Source organism: Amblyomma mixtum, chromosome 5 (assembly GCF_055824585.1).
Source record: "Amblyomma mixtum isolate Tamu chromosome 5, ASM5582458v1, whole genome shotgun sequence".
NCBI classification, from domain to species: domain Eukaryota; kingdom Metazoa; phylum Arthropoda; class Arachnida; order Ixodida; family Ixodidae; genus Amblyomma; species Amblyomma mixtum.
The window spans coordinates 47,427,099-47,448,317 of record NC_143016.1 but is presented as its reverse complement, the minus strand read 5'-3'; the positions used below and the strand labels follow the sequence as shown (position 1 = coordinate 47,448,317).

General features: G+C 46.1%; 1 protein-coding gene across 1 annotated transcript; it reads right to left on the bottom strand.

The window, feature by feature from the left end:
- Positions 1–1,833: 1,833 nt before the first annotated feature.
- On the bottom strand, positions 1,834–21,197 carry ND-42 (NADH dehydrogenase (ubiquinone) subunit ND-42). The gene is made up of 8 exons (XM_089544306.1): positions 20,535–21,197; positions 18,357–18,443; positions 18,172–18,293; positions 15,639–15,727; positions 9,557–9,611; positions 6,884–6,996; positions 4,272–4,386; positions 1,834–2,033 (listed from the first exon to the last, which is right to left on the bottom strand). The coding sequence occupies exons 1-8, from the start codon at positions 21,070–21,072 to the stop codon at positions 1,905–1,907; spliced, it is 1,248 nt and encodes a 415-aa protein (XP_089400432.1). The 5' UTR covers positions 21,073–21,197; the 3' UTR covers positions 1,834–1,904.
- Positions 21,198–21,219: the final 22 nt, after the last annotated feature.

Here is a 21,219-nt window from a genome sequence, read left to right as displayed (position 1 = left end):
TATGTCAACTACCTTGCGCTTATTTATCAACTTTGATAGCTCTGCTAGTTCTATTCTGCCTGTAGAGTTCTGGCGGTCTCATGCTTTGGCGTTTCTTAATTATATCTTTCGTTTCCTGAGATAGCTTGCCGTACCTTGTTGAACCACCTACTTCTACAGCGCACTCTGCAATGATAGCTGTGTTATTATCCTTCATCGTTTCAACATTACGGTAGTCTTCTTCAGTTAAATCGGAATATCTGTTTTGCAGCGAAATCCTGAATTTCTCTACTTTCCCTTCACCGCTAACTCGTTAATGGGCTTGCACTTCACTAGCTTCCTCCTTTCCGTCTGGAAATCTAAGCTAATACGAGACCTTACCATTCTGTGGTCGCTACAACAGACCTTTCCGAGGACCTCCACATCCTCTACGATGCCAGGGTGAACGCATAGTATGAAAAGTCTATTTCATTTTTGGTCTCACCATTGGGCTTTTCCACGTCCACTTCATGTTTTCTCATTTGCGGAAGAAGGTATTCATGATCCATAAATTATTTCTATCTGCGAACTCTACTAATAACTCTCCCCTACTATTCCTAGAACCTATGCCATAGTCACCCACCGCCTGGTTTCCAGCCTGCTTTTTACCTACCTTCGCATTAAAGTCGCCCATCAGTACAGTGTACTGTGATTTTACTTTGGTCATTACCGATTCCACATCCTCATAGAAGCTTTCAACTATCTGGTCATCATGGCTTGATGTAGGCGCGTAGGCCTGCACTACCTTCAGCTTGTACCTCTTATTAAGCCTAATTACGATAGCTGCCACCCTCTCGGTAACACTATAAAACTCCTCTACGTTGCCAGCTATATCCTGATTGATGAGGAATCCCACACATAGTTTTTGTCTGTCCGTTAATCCATGATAGCATAGTATATGCCCTTTAGTACTGTATATGCTAGTACTGTAGGCATATTATTCAAGAATGCAAAGGAGAGAGAACTCGTGATTGGCACAAGTTTTAGTATTGTAACCAGATATAGCAAAATAGAGGCTGACAATAAAGGTGCACTGGTGGCACAAACTGCGAGTTTTTCGGGCTATGTGTTCCAATGGGAATGAGAGCTAAACAACTAGGCATTATTTAGGGCATCTTTATGCGATCGAAGGATATTGGTGGGACATTGAGGCACAATTTGACTTGACCCAGATTCTTGGGATTACCACCGTGTTAGTAGGCGGGAGAACATCTTTTTAATCAATCAGCTAGCAGTTGAATGCTACCACAAGTCTGAAAATTAAACATTTCAACAGAATTGCCTGTCTCGTTGGGTTTGATAACTAATAGTAAACTGCAACCCAACGTTTCAGAGCCGCCTCGGCTCCTCTTTAAGGGGTGACTGGGTGCTGTGGCTAATGTAACCCTGAGCCACAAAGTATACCAAATGCAAGCATTCAGTAGCGATGGCCCATTGATGAAATTTTTCATTTTTTTGAAGAACCTGAGGAGTAAAATTTGGCAAAAAAGGGAATTTTTAGATTATGGCGAGGTAGAGCATCCGCCTCGCATAGAAGAGGACTGGGGTTCGAATCCTAGTGCCGCACAATTCTCCACTTGGTCAAAAAAAAAAAAAAGAACTCCGCGTGTCAATAGAATTACATAACCAGGCCTCAGGCCCGAGGTGCGGCCTGATCTCAGTGGCCAGAACCGACAACGCACTTCCTCACCAGAACAGGATTTCGCCACCCTGGTGTAGTACTTGGCTGCAACTTTCTATGAATAAACCAATTAAGAGAAGAAACATATGATTACTCCTTTTTCTTAGACGTGAAAACCACCTATAAAACAACAGTTATAAGGACATGGGAAGTACATTTATTTCTCTTACACTACCAGCTGTGCAAGTGAGTGAAGAAGGGCATTCTAGTACATATCAAAGCACGGCCTCAACCGCATGCGTTCCCAGTTGCTGACCTTGGTCTTGAAGAAAAGCCACTTATCACCGAGGTGCTTGTTGAAGCCCTTTTCATACTGCTGTCTTTTGCTGTTGAACTGCAAAAAAAAAAAAAAAAAAAGGAAATGAAAAAAAAGGTAAGAAAGCCTGCACGCACGCATGCACGCACTAAGAGTGATGTAAGGGACGCTGGGGACAAACTCAAGTTGACCTGAATGGATAAATTACTGTTCTAACGACAAAGATGCTACTTTTATTCAAAACGTGGTTTTTACAGCTAGAAAAGGCCAAAAAATGAAATAAAAGTGTCATCATCACTGGCCAGCTTTGCAAACAAACTGCGAGCGCCAATGTTTTTTTTCTTTTTTTTCCTGTGGATATTAGAGGATAGGCCATGTTGTTGTTCACTTCACAATAATGATCAAGAATCCTTCTCAGTACAGATGTCACAAGTTTAAATCGAGAGGCGGGAAAAGTTTTAAATGCTATTATCTCCGCAATAAATGAGTTGCTGGAAAAACTTCCAACATACCCAGAAAGAGCAATACAGTCAATTAGTAATAAAGATACAAATTGGGCCTTTTCAGTGTCCCTTCAGCGTCCCTTTAAAAGGGACCCACGATGAAAATCAAGAATGTGGTTTTTATACTATGTATGCATAGTACGGGACACTGTGATGCCTGAATGCCCCGGGATATTGCTGAAATCGCAATATTTAATGTCTTAATATGCTCCAGAAAGTCTTATTTCAAGATGACAAAACGTAGCGTTGATTTTCGGCAGCAGAAATGAGGTGGCAGCCAGAAGGGCATGGCATTTCCGAGTGGTTGGGCATCCAGTTTGAATCCAATTCCTTTATACTCAAGTAATGGATCCACAAAATGATGCTGAGTGGCTGAGTGTGGTAAGCTTTTTGCGTGTAGAAAGAAAAAACTGAAAAGCAGCAATGAAAGGGAAGGAAAACTAATAATAATAATATTAGGGTCCACACTTTTCATTTGCTTCAAAGTAGGAAAGTGCTGCTGCTGAAACTGCCGATGCTAAACTGGTTCCTTAGATAAGCGGCGCCCGGGTGATGACAGAGCCCTATGTATTTCAATGGGGGGAAACACCTGATAATTCCAACATGTCGGTATCTGCAATGGTTAAGTCGAACTACGAGCCCCTGGCTTACATTGCTCCTTGTAGATACAGACTGTTCCACAATTAGACGCGTGCAGTAGAATGCTTCTCTCATGTAAAGAGGTAAACTGTTTGTGCTCAAATTTCACACAGAAATAGCATCTCGTCAGCAGAACTGTTTTATGATACATTTGTTAGGGGTACTTGCCTGAATTGATCGAAAAAGTTGGATATTCGCATTGTCTGCGGCGATGATGAAACAAAACAAGCCGTTATCTCAGCAATTGCACTGGTGGTGCCAGCTTGTTTGTCGGCCATGGAGATTCGGTAAAGAAGTGGGGGGAGGAGGGCGAGGGGTACTTGGCAGGAGATTTGAAAACTCCTTTTTAACTCCTTTATCAATGATCACAAAAGACTTAGTTTGGCCATACCTGCACTAAATTTCAATTCTTTTGTGAAGAAACGTCTTCAAACCTGCAAACCCCCCCCCCCCCCCCCCCGCCAAATAGTAAATAATGGCTGACCACTCAAAGCCTCCTGGACACACCCTTATTCACTGCGCGGTGGACCCTGATGTAAGCTGCACAAACTGCCTTAATGATTTCCTGACGTGAAATTCTCAGAAGACCCTGCTGCTTAGCTGCACCTCATTCTTAAAGTTCAAGAAGCAAGAGGTCACACACAGCCTGGTCTGAGACAGTCACTACGTTTCGTCAAAATTATAAGAGGAACTGCAGTGAGTTGTTACTCATATTTGGAATTAAAAACCAGTTCCCAGTAATGCAATTCCACAGCAGGATCGATGGACAAATGCACAGACACACACACACAACAAACAAAAAATGCTGACAAAGTTTGCTGCACCTTGCAGGTGGTGCAGACAATTATTATTGCCAAGTTCCCTGGAAGATGCTAAGGAAAGCACAGTAAAAACTTACCAACACACAGCAAAATGGCATTAATTGTTGCCCTAAACAAATAATTTTACTCCTGAGCCTTTTTTTAATCAATCAGATTTGCTCATCATCAAAATTAATCCTGAGTACACATTAATTTCGCTACACAGGAGCTTGTCAGTAGCAGTTTATGCATTTACACTATGCGTTTTCAAGTCACTAAGCATAGGTGAACAGACCTTTTCTTGGTCGGAAAACCAAAACAAAAAAAAGGCACAGCTTTCTACACTGAAATTTAAACATGTCGCATGTTCCCACCTCTTCTATGACTTCAAGCATCACTTCCTCATCTTCTCCACTCCTGCCCAATTCTGGTGCGTCAAACAGGTCCATAAAGAGACAGTTCAAGACTTTGTCTTTTTCGGCTGTTAGCCTGGAAGAAGAGGCAGAGAAGGGGCACACAGAATTCACAGCATCAATGAGCACTGCACAATGCACTCTATACCTACAGCCCTTTGTTTTTTCGGTAAAGCCTGATTTTGCATCCTGAACACATTTCTTAAAAATCTGGTCAAACCTGACTTCTCCCCAAAAATGTCGCTTCTAGAGAACACACAAGGGCAAGGGAATGAAGGGCACGTATATATGAATGGGCATAGAGAACACACGTTTTCCTGAACAAAGCTGAAGGTACCGCACGAAAAGAGGGAGACATTCTGCACTTGCTCGAGAGGAGTGTTCATTCAACTGGTTATCCTAAACCTCTTTTAAAGGTGCACTGAAGAGGAATTTGAACTTGTCTTTTTGCCACGGGAACTCGATCTACACGTTCCGAGCTTTCTTAGAAACTGCGATTTACTGCCCTGCGTGGCCGGTTTCCCCAATTAAATCGAATTAACGTCCGGCTCCCGCCTTTTTTTTTTAATTCTGCCTCGTACGGTGGGCGGAGTCGACCAACGCGTTGAGCGCCTATCACCCAGTCCCGTGGCGGCTTGCCGCTCTGCCATCGGCGGAGTAATACGTAGTAGTCCGTAGTAGCAAATAGTCCGCGCATATTTTTATTTCTTCTGGCTTATTTTGCGGCTATATTATCTGCGAATGAAACTATTTATTCATGGAAACCTAAAAAACAAAACAAAGCGAAAGCAAAGCCTCCACGGGACTGGGTGAAAGGTGCTCCATGCGTTGGTCGACTCCGCCCACCGTACGAGGCAGAATTAAAAAAAAAGGCGGGAGCCGGACGTTAATTCGTTTTAATTGGGGAAATCGGCCACACAGGGCAATAAGTCACTGTTTCTAAGAATGCTAGGAACGTGTGGATCGAGTTCCCGCGGCAAAAAGACATGTTCAGAATCCTCTTCAGTGCACCTTTAATGCTTGTTATTCATGATGCAACGTAAGTTGAGGATATGTACGAAAAGTAACTTTTAGAGGCAAAACGCCAAAACATGCACCAATCAGGCATTTATTTGGCATCAAGCGCTAACCTGCTAACGAAACCCTGCTCAAGGGCTCTTGGCCTGGAAAAAATAGCCTCTGGAATTTTTAATGACTGTTTTGCCGTGTGCAAGACAAGCAGGTCCTGCATGAATGCGAACTACTGCCTAGGAGATTGACAGTTTAACTGTAAAAATAACTGCATCAACATATCAGCCTGACTACGCCCAATGCAGGACAAAGGCCTCTCCCATATCTCTCCATGAACCCTGTCCACAGACAGCGACAGTCACCCTATCCCCGCGAACTTCTTAACGTCATTCTTCCACCTAAGTTTCTGCCACCCCCTGCTATGCTTGGCTTCTCTTGGAATCCAGTATGTTACCTTCAACTGCCATTGGTTACCTTGCCTTCACATCACATGCCCTGCCCAAGTCCATTTCTCCTTCTTGATTTTTACTAGGATGTCATTAAGATGTGTTTGTTCTCCGACCCACTCTGCACTCTTCGTGTCCCTTGATGTTACACCCGACATTTTCTTTTCAATAGACCACTCAATTCGCTCAACTTAAGTAGAACCATCTTCGTTGGCCTCTAAGTTTCTACTTCACTGGTGAGTGCCAATAAGATATATAATTTTCTCTTGAGGGACAGTGGTAAACTGCCATTTATGATCTGAGAGAACCTGCCAAATGCACTCCACCCCATTCTTATTCTTTCAGTTACTTTGCTCTCGTGATCTGGATGTGTGGTCACTACCTTCTCTATGTAGCCATATTCCATTCCATCCCCCCCACCCCCCAAAAGAAGACTAATGATTTAGTGCGGTTAAGGCAAATGCAAATAAGGTGTGCTAGCACTGTGGTGAAGTGAAGCGCCATTGCCCTGCGATGGCAGTTGCTGCCACAGGCGGGGACTGCGAGAACCAGGTTGCTTTTCATCCAGTAAACAATTCATCACTGAACATCTCTAATACTGTTTTAGCTTTGGTTTCAAAAGTTGAACAGTGGCTAAAACGTGTTGTGAACTTCAGCAACGTGAGGTATAAAAAGTCGCGATGTAATTGCTCCTTCAATGTTTTAGTTTCTTCCAACTCTCATGCTAGTGATCCCCAAGAGCCAGAATAAGAACGAATGAGCAAGAAGATAAAATATCTCCAATACTGTGTCCTGGGCTATGTCATGTGGTGCAGTATGGAAGCAAAAATTAGCAGCCTTTTGCATAATCATTTTTTGACAAGTGCAACACGCTCCTTTGCCTACGGAAAATGTGGGCTGGTGGCAGAGCGGCAATGCCACGGCCGCAGCCCTTGCCGACTGCGAGGAAACCTACGTGGTGTGAACCTGTGCTTCACTATCGTTCTTGGAATGATGATAAGCATCCTGGTAGCATAAGTGGCAAAGGTAGCATCGTTAGTGGGTCTTCTGTGTGACCGCATGCCACAATCACTTATTTCATACTGCAATCAACAAATGAGTGCTGCATGGGCTTACCTGTAACGGTAGTCATTCCAAACATCATCAATCTTCCTCCAGTCTGCCATCATCGGTCCATACGGATCAGCCAGGTAACCCTCAAAGTCGATGTGCTCTATGTCATCAAGCACCTGAAAGCATGGGCAAGCATCACTGCAAAGCACACTTAATAAAAACGTTACTAAGCATACTTAGTAAAGAATACAGGTATGCTAAGTAAACTTAGCAGATGTTACAACAGCCTTTGGATTGCAAGATGTATATTCCTCACTAACTTGACCAGGTATCTACTTTTCTTCATAAAACCTGGTATCAACAGGGATTTGTTTCAAGCATGAAATGCTTTTAGCTTCCAATCTCGATAATTTCAGTCAAACATCGTCCCGAAAGGAAAGTTAATTTCTGTCTAAGGTGCCTTCATACTGGGGTAAAGCATTTTTTCTGTGCGTGTTTCGTTCATCACTGCCCACAAGTAGCCTTATCACTTATCACTTCAAGAGGGGGGGAGGGGGGGGCTTGCTGAATGTTTGGGGCTCTATTCAAGCCCAGTGTGGCCTGGTAGCATGGCCAAACGAGGCCTCATACCACTCAGCAGTCACTGCAAAGGTATGGGCACTGCATTTAACTGGTATTCCTGCAACGCAACTTTGCACTTGCCCAAGAGTAATGGGCAGCCACAGTGAGAACAGGTTGCGCTGTTCTAACTGTGCTGGTAGCAATGCTAACGAAAGTAACGTTGGCTGTTGACACCTGTGTGAATCAACAGGTGTAAATCACTATCACTGCCATCAGTCACCCTTCATTTTGTTCTGTGTTATGTACAGTTCCGTAATCGTTATTTGCGGTAGTTGCACTCGGTCAATCGGAAACAGCCGTGCAATGCAGCCCCACACAAATGTGAGAAGGCGGCCAGATGCACCTGAACAAAAGGTTAAGAAGAAAAAAGAAAAGCTAGCAAATGCAACCTTAAACACTGGCTCAAGGCCAATTTACAGGGTGCGGCTAGCAGCCTCTATAAGTGGTCCTGGAATGTGCTACGCCTATCCTTTCATGCTGGCGCCTTCTCTCACACTCAAGAGAGGCCACCAATTTTTAAGGGCCAGTAGGTTCTTGGGCATCGTCAGTGTTTTCTACCTCCAAAACAATGGTTTCCAATCACCTTCGAATATGGCACCATACGGAAAAAAGACGGCCAAAAATAAGTAAGTAGTGAAAACAGCAGTCCCAGAGAGGAGCTATATGCATTAGCTGGGCTGAAAGTGTTCGACTAAGCTTCATCAAAATGTTGTGGATGTATTTTGAAAACTTTCATATTATACACGCAATGCCATCCTCTCCTACCTTTGCCCGCAGGTTGGCGAGGCAAGCTACACTGTCATGCAAGAAATGATAGCTGCACAAGTTCATCCTGAATCAGGCAAACTGGAAAAATTATTTTTCAGAGCGTCCACTGGTGTGCAGCAGAAGCCTCGTCTCTTTTTTTTTTTTTTCTGCCTAAAAAGCACATTTGCTTGTGCTCCAATTTCTTCCTTAGGTCACATGTGCTGAGTACTTTTTAACTTTTGAGCTTCGAAGGTGAGTTGAAGGTAAATTGGCCACACCAAGCAGTTTGCAAGCAGAAGCTAAAAAAACCAGAACTTCCACAATGAGTGTAAGGTTTCTATCTCTTTTTTGGACCAGATATGTCAGAACTGAAACTGAGAAGTTTTTCTGCGTATTTACTGGAAAAAAAAAATCAAGAACCCTGAACTCAAAATTAAGGCATGCCTAAAAGACTGCCTCTCGCTTCCTTTCTCTGAATTCCAACCTCCTCAGAATCTCTGCACTAAATGAAAAGTTCTTCCTGGTTTGGGTCTAGAACATTAGACCACTGCTTGTCCAGTTTAGCTCCAGGCGATGGCTAGCTTAGCTGCTGGAATGACTGCCCTAGACAGGCAGTGAGAACCGGTCAGAGTGCTGGACCAGGGTGAATTTTTCAACTGTGGTGCTTTTCAGAAGGCCACATAGATATCCTCTACAGCTGTATGATTGTACTCAAGTAGACGCTAAGAAATAATTATTTCCTTAATTAAAACTCTTACACTTTATCAGAAATAATCAGTAATCTTTTTGTTTACTGACTTTATACTTGGAAGACACTCAGAAAGTACAACACTCAATTTCTGACCAAGATGATGCCAAAATTTTTTTCTGCAAACATTAACACAAAAATAAGAAAGAATTCTTGACTGCTTAATTTGACAAGGCTAAATTTGTAATCAAAAGCCCCACGAGGTGTGAAGAACTTCACTAGCCAGCTCTTTCCTGAATGCAAAATAAACATACTGACCACTATAAGAGCTGGCATTCTTTGAAAGAAAATGAAGCAATTCAGATTTCAGAGGATGACAGCACTTCAGTGTTGAAGCTCTCGGCACACTTGCTCTCCTCTGCCCTTGTCTCATGAGCTCCCATTCTCAGGCTACTATTTTTACGGCTAACAAAATGATAACAGAAGTTCACTTCAACATTTATGAGGTGGCCATAGTGGGTCTGCTTACATAGTTATGATTTATATGCATACTCTTTACAGAGTGGAAAAAGAAGAAACACAAAGAAACAATGGAAAACACTGCACGTACTGAACTTGAAATATGGCCACATTGTAGTGGATTCTCAAAAGAAATACAGATTTATTTGACAGCCTCTCACCATTTCAGTGTCTCCAAAGTGTGACCAGTCATACATCAGCAGCTCCGTTTCTTTCCTGTGATTAAATGACAGAGTGAAAAAAAACGATTGTGTTACCACAAAAATAAATATTTTCTTTTAGATCAAGCGTGAACAATACATGAGCAAGACAGTCCTCGCATTTTCGACAGCTTAAAGGTCTGGCATACTGTGTTACGTCTGGCCTTCGTCGTGGGGAAGACAACGACATGGCAGCAGCGAAACGCCGACAAACCCCGAGACGCGCGTTGGGTGAACGCCTGGATTGCCACGGAAGCCGCGTCCGTCTGCCCGGTTGAGCGAGCGTTTCCCGTACACCGAGTGTGAACGCGCGTTCGAAACGCGCGCGAACGCTGCTCATGGACATTTCGGCGTCTGCGCTACGTGGTTGGCATCGTTCCCCTCTCCCAGCGCGTGACGACGGCGTGATCTCTCGGGAGTGAGTGAGTGCGTGCGTGTCGGTGATTGGTGCCAGTGAAACCCGGCCCCCATCTAGGGACCCTAGGGAAGAGAACTCTTAAAAAAGCCGGCAGCGGCACGGCCGAAGAGCTGTTGTCATCATGGTCTTGTGTTGAGCTGTCGTGATGCAGCGTTCCTGCAGCTCACTTGTAAATATTCCTGTATAAATTCCTCTTCATTGTCTTTTCCCAGCAGCCTCGTCTCAGACGTCCCTCATTCACTCTCCGGCACACGATCATGCTACCTCGTCTCTAACAAACTGGTGGCAGAGGTGGGGTGCTGCTACCTCGTCCTTAACAAACTGGTGGCAGCGGTGGGGTGCTGTTACCTCGTCCCTAACAAACTGGTGGCAGCGGTGGGATGCGGAACATCGGACGCCAGCGGAGAGTTAATGGGACGCGAAACATCGGACGCCAGCGGAGAGTTGCGGACAACGGGACGCTGAGCAGCAGAACGGCGAGTCGGGGGCAGTGCAACAGCCCTTTGTGTTGACTGGTTGCCTGCAGCGGACCGACTGCGCTGGATTCTTGGCTGCGAGGTTTGGTGAGTGCGGGACTTTCTTCTGCTGAGTTTTGCCAGGCTTTTGTTAGTGTCGTGAACAGAGCTGGTAATTGGGTTGTCGTTGCTGCTGGGTTAGTTGCAGCAAGACAATAGCGGGCAGTAGAGAAGCAGCACTCGGAGCAGCCATGGATTTGAAGACGCTGCGCAAACCAAAGTTACTGGAGCTTGCGAAAGAGTTGGGTCTGGAGGTATCAGACAAACTCAGAAAACCAGAACTGCTGAAGGCTATTCTTGCGTTAGAGGCTGAAGATGATGAGCTAGCGGAATGCCTTGAGACCATTGAGGAGAGGGAATTGGCAACGAAAAAGGAACAGGAACGCGAAAGAGAGCAGCGGCGACAGGAACGCGAAAGACAGCTGCGGGAACAGGAACGCGAAAGAGAGCAGCGGCAACAGGAATACGAAAGAGAGATGCGGGAACTCACGCGTGAACTTAACACGCTCAGAAGTATTAGAACGCGATCTCGCTTAAGTGTTTTCAGAAAAGACGAAAATTTCAGAACTTTTCTGGAAAATTTTGAGAGAATTTGCTTGGAGGAGCAGCTTGACCAGAGTTATTGGCCAACTGTGTTGATGGGATTTCTCCCATGTGAACCTTGTAATGTCTGGGCGAGGTTGTCTGACGAGGATGCCCACAACTATGCAATAACTAAAAGTGCGCTCCTCCGATACTTTCGTATTCCCGCGGAGGCAGATTTGGAAGGCCACATTGACGGTGGTAAGTTACACCGCAATAGTGTCAGGGACAGAGTTAGAAGCTCTTCTGAGTCGCCGGATGACACGAGTGCTGTTCAGAAGTGGCGGCATAGGACAGGTTTGGTCCAGGAAAGAAAGGCCACTTCGGCAGCGAGGACCGATGAGTTCGGTCGAAAAGCTAGCGAAGAGTGCAGATCCGCCAGCCATGAGGGATCGGGCGATAATGTAGGCACTAAGGCTAGCAACGAGGAAGAGTGCAGATCCGCCAGCCATGAGGGCTCGGGCGATAATGTAGGCACTAACGCTAGCAACGAGGAAGAGTGCAGATCCGCCAGCCATGAGGGCTCGGGCGATAATGTAGGCACTAAGGCTAGCAACGAGGAAGAGTGCAGATCCGCCAGCCATGAGGGCTCGGGCGATAATGTAGGCACTGCTAAAAATAAGGAAAGGGGCAATGCGTTGGTTTTGAGCCCAGAGAAGCATGCACTTTCCGGGAAGGAGGCTGATTGCTGCGATCGAGAAGGTAGTACCCAGGACAATAACGCTACGTTAGCCGAACAGCGTCTCATAGTTCAAGTTCCGGGCAAGAGCGTTAGGGTATTAGGATCGAATAGCAAGCCTCAGGAGAGCAAGTTATGCTCAGCAGGAGGTAAAGTGCTGTCGGGAGAGCTAGCTACTGCGACCTGCGGTGACTCACCGAAAGCACGAGCCGATAATTCGAACTTAAGGGTGAAATACGGCTCGGTGCTGCGTCAGAGAGAAGATGCGGAGGTTGAGGGCACCGCGAGAAAGGGAGGCGCGCATGGCCGTTCTGCGAAGGCAGTTTTAGGAAGGCGACCACGCGCAAGGAGAGCCAAGACGAGGGGTGCTCTCGAGAGAACGGACGAAGTACGGGCCGAGGACATTGTAAAGTTAAAGGCCCGCCAGCAGCGTAATCGTCCGAGGCTATCATCACGGCACTCCATATGCGTCAGGCACCGCGCTAAGGCCAGACTAGCTCGGCGTTTACAGACAGCGCGAAAGCCACCTGACCCATTGTGGGGACGCTACGGTAGCAGGACGCGTAAAACTCGCAGCGGGCCGCAGAGGACGCCCAGCTACCGCATGGAAGAACGCCGCAGAACGCGTTCCAGTCGAAGGACACGGTTGAATCGAGAAAGGAGTCCTCGTAGGCGTTTCTTTCATACGCGACCGTCATCCCCTCGCATTCAAATGTTCAGACGCTACTCAGGTGTTGGAGACACGCGGCCGGGGTGCGGAACAAATCAGTGTCGCGTGGCGTCTCAGGCTCGCAGGTGTCGAAGCACAGTTAAGCCCTTCGAATTTTGTGAATTGTCGGCTGCTAAAGCCACTGTTGGTGTGCGACCGCGCAGGGCGCGGTTGAAGAATAGGCGACCCCTTTGAGCCGCGGCGTGGCTCGTTAGCAGCGGATTCCGAGGATGTCTCTGCTGTTTTAAACCATTCCTGCAAAAAAAGCGTTTTGCAAAAAAAATAAGTGAAAAAAAGAAGTTTTGAGCAGGAATAGGTTTCGGACGCGTTTGTTACATTGGAAGCGTTCCTTTTGGACAAAGATTGTTTCGAAAATGCACTAGTGGTGCCCATGTGTAGCAGCGTCCGTTAAAACGCGAAGTGCTAGCCAGACGGGCCATTTAGGCCACTAGCATAAGCGCCTGAAATCTCTTGATTTTTATGGAATTTGGGAAAATTAAGGTGACTTTGGCTCCGATGTTGGGCGAATCTTTGCGGGGATATGCAAGGTGACGGCAGTATGCTGCTATGCGGAATGGAATGTTGTGATCATTACGAATCGGAATACATCACAAAAAGGGGAGTCTCAAAGGTAATGCCGATGGCTTAAGTCGAAGTCCCTAGCGCAAGAGTCAGCATCATAGTTGCGGTTTGCTGGTCTTTTTCTTCCTGATGTAGGATTTTGAACCGATTGGTTTTGTTTGTTTTAAAATTGAGATGCGCTTTGTGGTGTAATGTGCCGATTTGTGGGCATTTTCTCAGTGCTGCGGAACTACTCCCAGGGATTGATTGGGTTGTAAGAGGGAAAGAGCCTGGCATCGCTCAGTGGGGATTGTGTCGTGCTTGCGGACTGAGCGGTCGGGTTTTCGGCGTGGTTCTAACGCTAGCGGAGCACGAGTCACTTTGCAGTGCCCTTTGGGAACCTGCACCTGCAAAGGAAGACTTCGGGGTGCGCTGAGCTCCAGAACCGCCGAGAGAGAACCGACTCCGGTTGAGACCAGCCTCAAGCGACATCCCTCCGGACAGCGGATGCTGTCCCCTGTCCATCGGGATCTCCTTCCCCCGGCGGGGCAGTCTGTTACGTCTGGCCTTCGTCGTGGGGAAGACAACGACATGGCAGCAGCGAAACGCCGACAAACCCCGAGACGCGCGTTGGGTGAACGCCTGGATTGCCACGGAAGCCGCGTCCGTCTGCCCGGTTGAGCGAGCGTTTCCCGTACACCGAGTGTGAACGCGCGTTCGAAACGCGCGCGAACGCCGCTCATGGACATTTCGGCGTCTGCGCTACGTGGTTGGCATCGTTCCCCTCTCCCAGCGCGTGACGACGGCGTGATCTCTCGGGAGTGAGTGAGTGCGTGCGTGTCGGTGATTGGTGCCAGTGAAACCCGGCCCCCATCTAGGGACCCTAGGGAAGAGAACTCTTAAAAAAGCCGGCAGCGGCACGGCCGAAGAGCTGTTGTCATCATGGTCTTGTGTTGAGCTGTCGTGATGCAGCGTTCCTGCAGCTCACTTGTAAATATTCCTGTATAAATTCCTCTTCATTGTCTTTTCCCAGCAGCCTCGTCTCAGACGTCCCTCATTCACTCTCCGGCACACGATCATGCTACCTCGTCTCTAACAAACTGGTGGCAGAGGTGGGGTGCTGCTACCTCGTCCTTAACAACTGGCTGAGGTGGGTTTGCTCAAATGATTTGACAAATGAGCACTTGCACAATCACATTACGTGTGCTCCTAGCTGGCTGTTAAAAATCTCAGACGTACAAATCTTATAGGCACTATGGCCACAAATAAACATCAGTGAGAGAAAAAAAAAGTCATAGCGCTTTCCTAAACAAAGCATTGTGAACACTTTTTACTTGCAAGATGCAACAATTCTGGGTGATACATAGCCGCTGACTGAGCGTTTGAAGGCATGACTATTTAGTGCTACAAACAACAGGGCGAACACAGGGAAATGGAATGATCACTAGACATCTGCCTAGTACTAGGCCTAGTGCTTGTCTTGTTTCTATATGTTCATCCTGTTGTTAGTAAGAGCGCTAAAAACCATGTAAACAATTAGCTCAACTGTATGCACTGTCAAATAGACAAAATGCAAGACAGAACTCTATACAAACATGATGTCCAACTGTTTCACCTCTTTCCCATTGCCAAAATTCAGGGGGGGGGGGGCACTTTGTTGACCTAAAGTGCGGTGAGGCGAAAGCCTTAAGCGCGGTGTTGCTGCTTGTGTCACTGATGTGTTGTTAAGGTGTTAAGCTTCGTCTCTAGTGTCAAACGCGACAGCGTCTTGCAACGCTGCCGGGAGTCCACGGAACAGGTAAATTTTTTTGAGGAAAGGAAATGTATCTGTATCGAATACCTCAGTGGACACCTGAACCTCGCCATAACGGGAAGGGAGAAAGATTGGAGTGAACGAAGACACCGTATTCACTAGACGCGCCTTTGCTCATTCCAAACCATCGAGCTGGCACGGCGGAGTGGTTAGCATGCTCGTCTCCCACTCCGGAGACCGGGGTTCGATTCCCGAACTCGACCAATTTCCTACTCCGTTTTATTTATTTATCTGGCCTGATTAAAAAGGTTAATTAGGCTAATTGGGGGATTAAGCAATTAACTAAACTCATTCTCACTTACTTGAAGCATCACTATCAATCCCTTTAATTGGTTCCATGGCTACTAGCCATTGGCCCCGTTTGAAATTCGCGCACTGTGACGTCACGACCGTTTCGACCAATTGAAAAGCGTGACATTTCTGTCGACAACTCCTGCTTACAACGATGAGTCATTAAAGGCTTCCGCCTTAAAACTGTTGCCTTGTTTTGACACCATAACACTAAAGCAAGCCCTTCTAGAGTCGATCTCAAGTATTAATTATTATGATTCCAGGACTCTCGCCAGCTATTGAGTCATTGCCACGTACCAAAAGGCGAGTAAGGAACAAAACTACATGCCCGACTTGCGTCACAGCGCCTCTTTAAAGAATGACACTTAAACACTTGCAAGTGTGAATCACGCAATCATAAACTAAAAGCATTCAACGGGTAAAAAGATCCGCCTTCACAAGTAATGCTTTGACACATAGAAGGAGCTAAACTCACCTCACAGAGCGCAGGTAGTTATGCTTATACGCAGACTCAATTTCGTCCAGGTAGGCTTTAGTTAAAACCTTTGATTTCACTTCTTCTGGCTGTAAAATATATTCAAGCAGGCTACGTCAACTCATAAAGAGCGATGTAGAAGCTGTCAGCACTGGTACTGACACTGTAATAAAGAATAATAGTGTCCTTGTTAAAGAAAAGCCAAATCAGTCATAAGTCAATCACATGCTGGTGTTTAGGCAGCTATCGTTTCAGTAAGATTCTAGTGAGCGACAAATACATATCCCAAAGCAGCATTAAATTCCAATGCAACTGCAAGCATCACTTTGTTTCAAAACATACTGTATGAGTTTTATTTTGTGCTATCAAAAGCAACATTACAACATTCGCACCGGACACCGAGTAGAGCACCGGACGCGAAATTAGGAGATAGTGGGTTCAGATCCCACCGGCGGTGTGTGGTTGTTTTTTCTTCTGCTTTTATTAATTCCTATTTTATAAACCACAAAATGAATTTATAAAAAAAAAAACAAGAAAAGACATCCCCTATGCTCCTTGGTTTCAGTGAGTGTTGGCTTCAGCAACTTATGTCATAACAAGCACCTCTTTCCATTGCCTTGTCTGCTGGCAAGAGCCTAAAATCTGGCAGTCTTGATGCCCTAGGTAGCATAAGGGGGCTCTTGCACAGCTCCCGCCCACACCATTCGGCCACGCGGTAATACTGGATGTACTACACCCGCCACTATGGATGGGGGTGGCGCTGGTGAACACTCTCAAGGTTTGCTTACACTAATACCCCCCCGAAAGCAGAAGATTGGACAGCCGCCGCCATAGCTCAGTTGGTAGAGCCCCAGATGCGAAATTCGGAGGTCGTGGCTTCGGATGCACGTGGTTGTTTTATCTTCAGCTTTATTGTAATTGGAATTGTAGTTGGAAGTAGCTGGAATTAGTATTAATGTTATGAAAAGAGAACAAAAAATGCACCAAGTTTTGTTGGCAGCACTGCTTGCTGCTAACAGGCCTCTCTCAACCTACTCAAGCTGTGTACACGTGATTGACTTTTGATAATGCGTCGTTGCAAGTGTGGCATGCGCAAAGGCAGCTCTGATCGTGCAAGAAAATGCAGCAGGAGAGAACGTGCGAGGACAGAGATGTGCAAGATATGTGAGGATATATTTCTGCCTCCCGGTTCACATCTTTGAGGAGGAGGTTCACATCTTTGAATGTCACCTTGTTTACAACTGGGACAGCCCTATTATACTCATGAGAGGTGCTCGCGATTCAGACTAAGGAAAGGTTGCTTCACAAGGACGGCATTTCTTTAGTAAAAACCTCAACAGAAGGGTGAAAACCAGTGTAACAAAATTTTGCTTAACAAATAAATGCTGTAAAACAAATGTACACGTGGAGTGTGAAGTTTCTCCACTGCAGGTATTGGTGACTGTATTTCAAAGATGAAGTTGGTAGTGCTGAGCAAAAACAAGATGTAAATGTTTATATAGGTAACATCACTACACTCGGCAAATGATGCTAAATGACAACACTAAACGAGTATTTGAGCCAAGAATGCACATTATGCTAAGTGCAGAATTTTACGAAACTGCACACAGAAGGTGTACTAAGCAGATACACTGAAGGAGGTCTCGAACGAAACTTGACCCATGATGTTTTAAAGAAAAATTATACCCATGGTACACCATTTATTTTTACTCTGCATGCCCTCCGCCCTCAGAAACAGACAGGCATGCATCCAAGGACCCCCGAAATCCAACTCCCCTCCCAGCTTGCTCGAAACGAGAAATTAGTTTGGGTCCCTCCTCAATAAGAATTTTTGTCCATGTGCCTGGGCACAGAAGAGGAGTTGTCTTATCAGATTGGAACCCTGTTCACAAAACAAACTTGTCCCACCTAAACAAACAGTCTCCTCTTTGCAACAAACTTTCCCTCACAATCCGAACAGAGGTTGACTCCTTTTCTGATAACTGTTCTGATAACTGTCCATTTTTTTCACACAATGAGCACTGCTCTGCTAAAGTTGCTGGTCAGATAGAGAGCTGCTAGTCCCACTCCTCATGATATTGCACTTCTCCCCTCTTCAAACCAAACTTCTTTCAAACCTTCAAAGTTGCAAAGATGTGCTGTAACAGCATAACCACTGTCAACCACAGCTACCATTCATTTCACATATTGCCCAGGTTCTCAGTTGAACAGTTGCACCAGTATAAATGCTGCATAACTTAGCCTAATCAACTGCACTGCTACCGTTTTCTGTTTGGATTCTATGAAGACAGTGCAAGTGATCTATCGATGACCCCTGCTAGTACGCGGCTTCAAACACCAACGAAGGCAAACGGAAATAAGCAGACAGCTACCGTATACAGCAAGTTAGCCTAGGGTAGTGAGTTTTTATGCACCAAAGCAAACCTGTGGCCTAAGAGACATGCTGCAGTGAAGGACTCTAGATTAATTTCAACCATCTGAAGCGATATAAAATGCACCAGGTAGTGAAAGCTGGAGATTTTGAGACACTTACACGGTTCCGCTCACGGATCCTCTGAAGCAAGATGTCAGTGGGGGTATCGAGGTAAATGACCAAGTGTGGCTTCAGCAATTCAGGGAGCGAGTAGTGCCGGCACTTGTGGTACATCTTCCAGGCTGCAATAAAAGAGATGCATGCGTGGCTCCACACAGAGGCTCTTGAAGGGATGCACTTCTCACCAATGTTTGAGATGTATCCAAACTTGTGCATGGTGTCAGCAAAGACAAAATCGGAGTAGCAGCTGCGCTCCAGGACAACTCCTTGGCCTATGCATTAAAAGAAAAGGTGAAATGAGATATTGAATAAAAACATTGGCTTGGCAGCTCACTCTAGAGTAAATGTATGTTAGAGGCACTGACGCACTGCAAGCATCCGGCATGTTGAAACACTGTGGATACAACCATGTGTTGGCTCAACTCAACCACACATCAAACGGCTGTGTACAGTTTCTGTTGCTATATCCTCATTCTATCAGACATTTTGCCTCCTCCATGCTTTCCTTTATAGCATGGGGCATCCACTCGAAGTGACACAGTTACAAAGCTTTTACAACCGCTTCCTGCTAAGCCAGAGCAAGTGTTCACAAATTAGTGGATGAGTGGGCAAATGATGACAATGATCAGTTCTAACAGCACAAGGGCAACTTTTGGCCACAGAACGCCATGGAACAAGTTATTACTCATCCGCACAAGGTGAGGTCAAAGACCCATTTTCCATGCATTGCACCCCGGAGAAGCCGAGCGCCAGGCCAGGGGAAAGCGTGTGCCCTCTGGAAACCGGTGGTTACCCAACGGCACTGGGGACGGAATCCTGCACCTCCCACGTACAAGTCGGATGCTCAAACCACTAGGCCCCACTGCTGCAGTAAGTAACGGATACTTAGCTCAACGCTCAAAAGCTGTCCTGTGACGTCCTCCGCTTTGTGTGTGCATCTTCTTTACAACGTAACATTTATACTACTACAGCAAAGTAAAAAAGTGTTAAGGACTGCATCGCTGAGCATGTTAACCCATACTCTTTTGTGGGACCCACACGTGTGCAAAAGTTTCGACTTCCGCGTGGCTGTGCGCATGCGGAGCACCATTATGACCAAGCCTGTAGCAAACTCGTGCAAAGGGGTAGATGACCGAAGCAGTACGTCAAGGTCCCTCTTCTCGCGCGCCACTCTGCATTGATTTATAACCGCGTTAGATGCAATGGCATTCTGCACGTGTGTGGCCACGCAGAGCAGTGTTCCCGCTAAGTGTGATTGGCCCTGTACATTACAAGTGCTTTGTGAGAAAGTATGTATGCTACTGCTTAGGTTCTTCCCTTTACCTATGTCTTTCATTGTGGACACAATGTAAACCTCATTTTCTACCACAGTGCATATCCATAATATGCTGCACAGGTGTGCCTGCATTTGCATATGCTCAAAATGACCCCTAATCCAAAAGCCAGCTATTTCACATTATCTATTAAGAAGCGTACGAGTAAAACTGCACAATGAGAATGGTTCACTTCAAATGAACAATAGCCTGCCAGAGCATCCTACTTCAGTATATTTTTTCTCTCCTGTGCTCTTTACTTCTCAAGAACAAGGGACAAGCAGCAATCTTCTATGAGGACCTGACTGGCCTGTCAACGTGCCAGACCCAAGTCTGTGCCTTGTCTGTGTTCAAGTGTGCCTTTCGTCCCAATCTTTTTGCGCAGTTTACTCGTGCACTTCAAATGAACCAACTAGCCTGCCAGAGCGTCCTACATCTATCAGCAAGACACCCTGCACATCTACAGATGTGGTTTTCATTAAAAATGAGCACAGACTGGCAAATATATGCCCTCCTTTGCGCTACTTACACAGTCCAGCACACTGTGGTGACAGCTCTAGCAGAGTAGTTTAAGCCTCACAGGCTTGCAATGAGCTTGCACAGCTTGCAATTTGCAGTCCACATGCTATAAAAAGATGACTACTTTTCGAGGCAGAATATGAATACAAAACAGACCTGGCAATTAAGTGATGGGCTCTACACATCACTTATATGAGTGCATATGGTGCAACTGATTCAGAAGCATAGTCAGTGATATAACCACACAAAGGGGGATCGAAATTGCAGTAGTTGTATGCTACGGTTGCTACCTGTACTGCTTACCAGATCACAGTGTCAGTGGTTGTCAGCAATGGTCGCAGATAAGAACTTTTGAACTCCCACTTTAATCACCACACAGAAAGATATGACAGTGTGTACGCGATAAAGGATTGAAAATATAGACAACAAAAGCTCCTCTTAACGTTCCTTTCTTCACTTAAACGCCAGAAGTGTCAGTGGCAGGAGCTGACTTTGCTGCTTTGGTCGGGATTTAGTACCGGTGCAACTTACCAGTGTTGAGCATGTGGACGAGGGCGTCGACGTGCCGCTCAAACCTCAACTGGTACATTAGCAACTGCATATTGGCCACGTTGATGTTGTGTGGATCCTCGTAAAACTTCTTGATGTCACACGAACGACAAGAGGGTGGAAGGAGATGGTCGAGGGTACGGTAATCAAAGCCGTAGTCGTCCACATAGAGCTGGTCGAAACTAGGCTCCCCAAAGTGTTTTAACTCGAACTCTTCGGCAATGGTCTTTGCGAGCGCTGACTTGCCGCTTCCGATGTTCCCTTCCACCACTATCATCCGCGTATTCTCATCGAACCGGGACAGCGTTGAGTCGAAGAGAAACCGCCAGGAGCGCATAGTCTTGGTTTCGTACGGGAAGGGCTTCGGTTTCTCAACACGTTCCCTGAATGCTTTCATCTTCATACCGGCCGAATGTTGCATCTGTACCGTGCACCTTGCGACCGCATTGCCGCACGAGGTACTCGGTACACCTGGAATTACAGTTATGCATCTACTAATCCGCAGAAGAGAGAAAGCCATTGCCTTCGAGAGGCAAGCACACAGAAATCAAGAAAAGCAGCACGATTGAAATATGTCCAGCAATTGACCTCTGCAGGACCCTTCGCAACAGACGAGCACGGCCCTGTGTCCTATTCAGATAGACGTACCAATCAAGTAGATACCAAT

What these genes read in the sequence shown, in the direction of transcription:
- ND-42 (XM_089544306.1), bottom strand. Translation starts at nt 21,072, where the DNA reads ATGGCTTTCTCTCTTCTGCGGATTAGTAGATGCATAACTGTAATTCCA. An exon ending in TGGAATGACTACCGTTACAG is followed by an intron (nt 4,387 to 6,883) that starts GTAAGCCCATGC and finishes CTCTTCTTCCAG; the next exon opens with GCTAACAGCCGAAAAAGACA. An exon ending in TGCTTGAAGTCATAGAAGAG is followed by an intron (nt 2,034 to 4,271) that starts GTGGGAACATGC and finishes TTTTTTTTGCAG; the next exon opens with TTCAACAGCAAAAGACAGCA.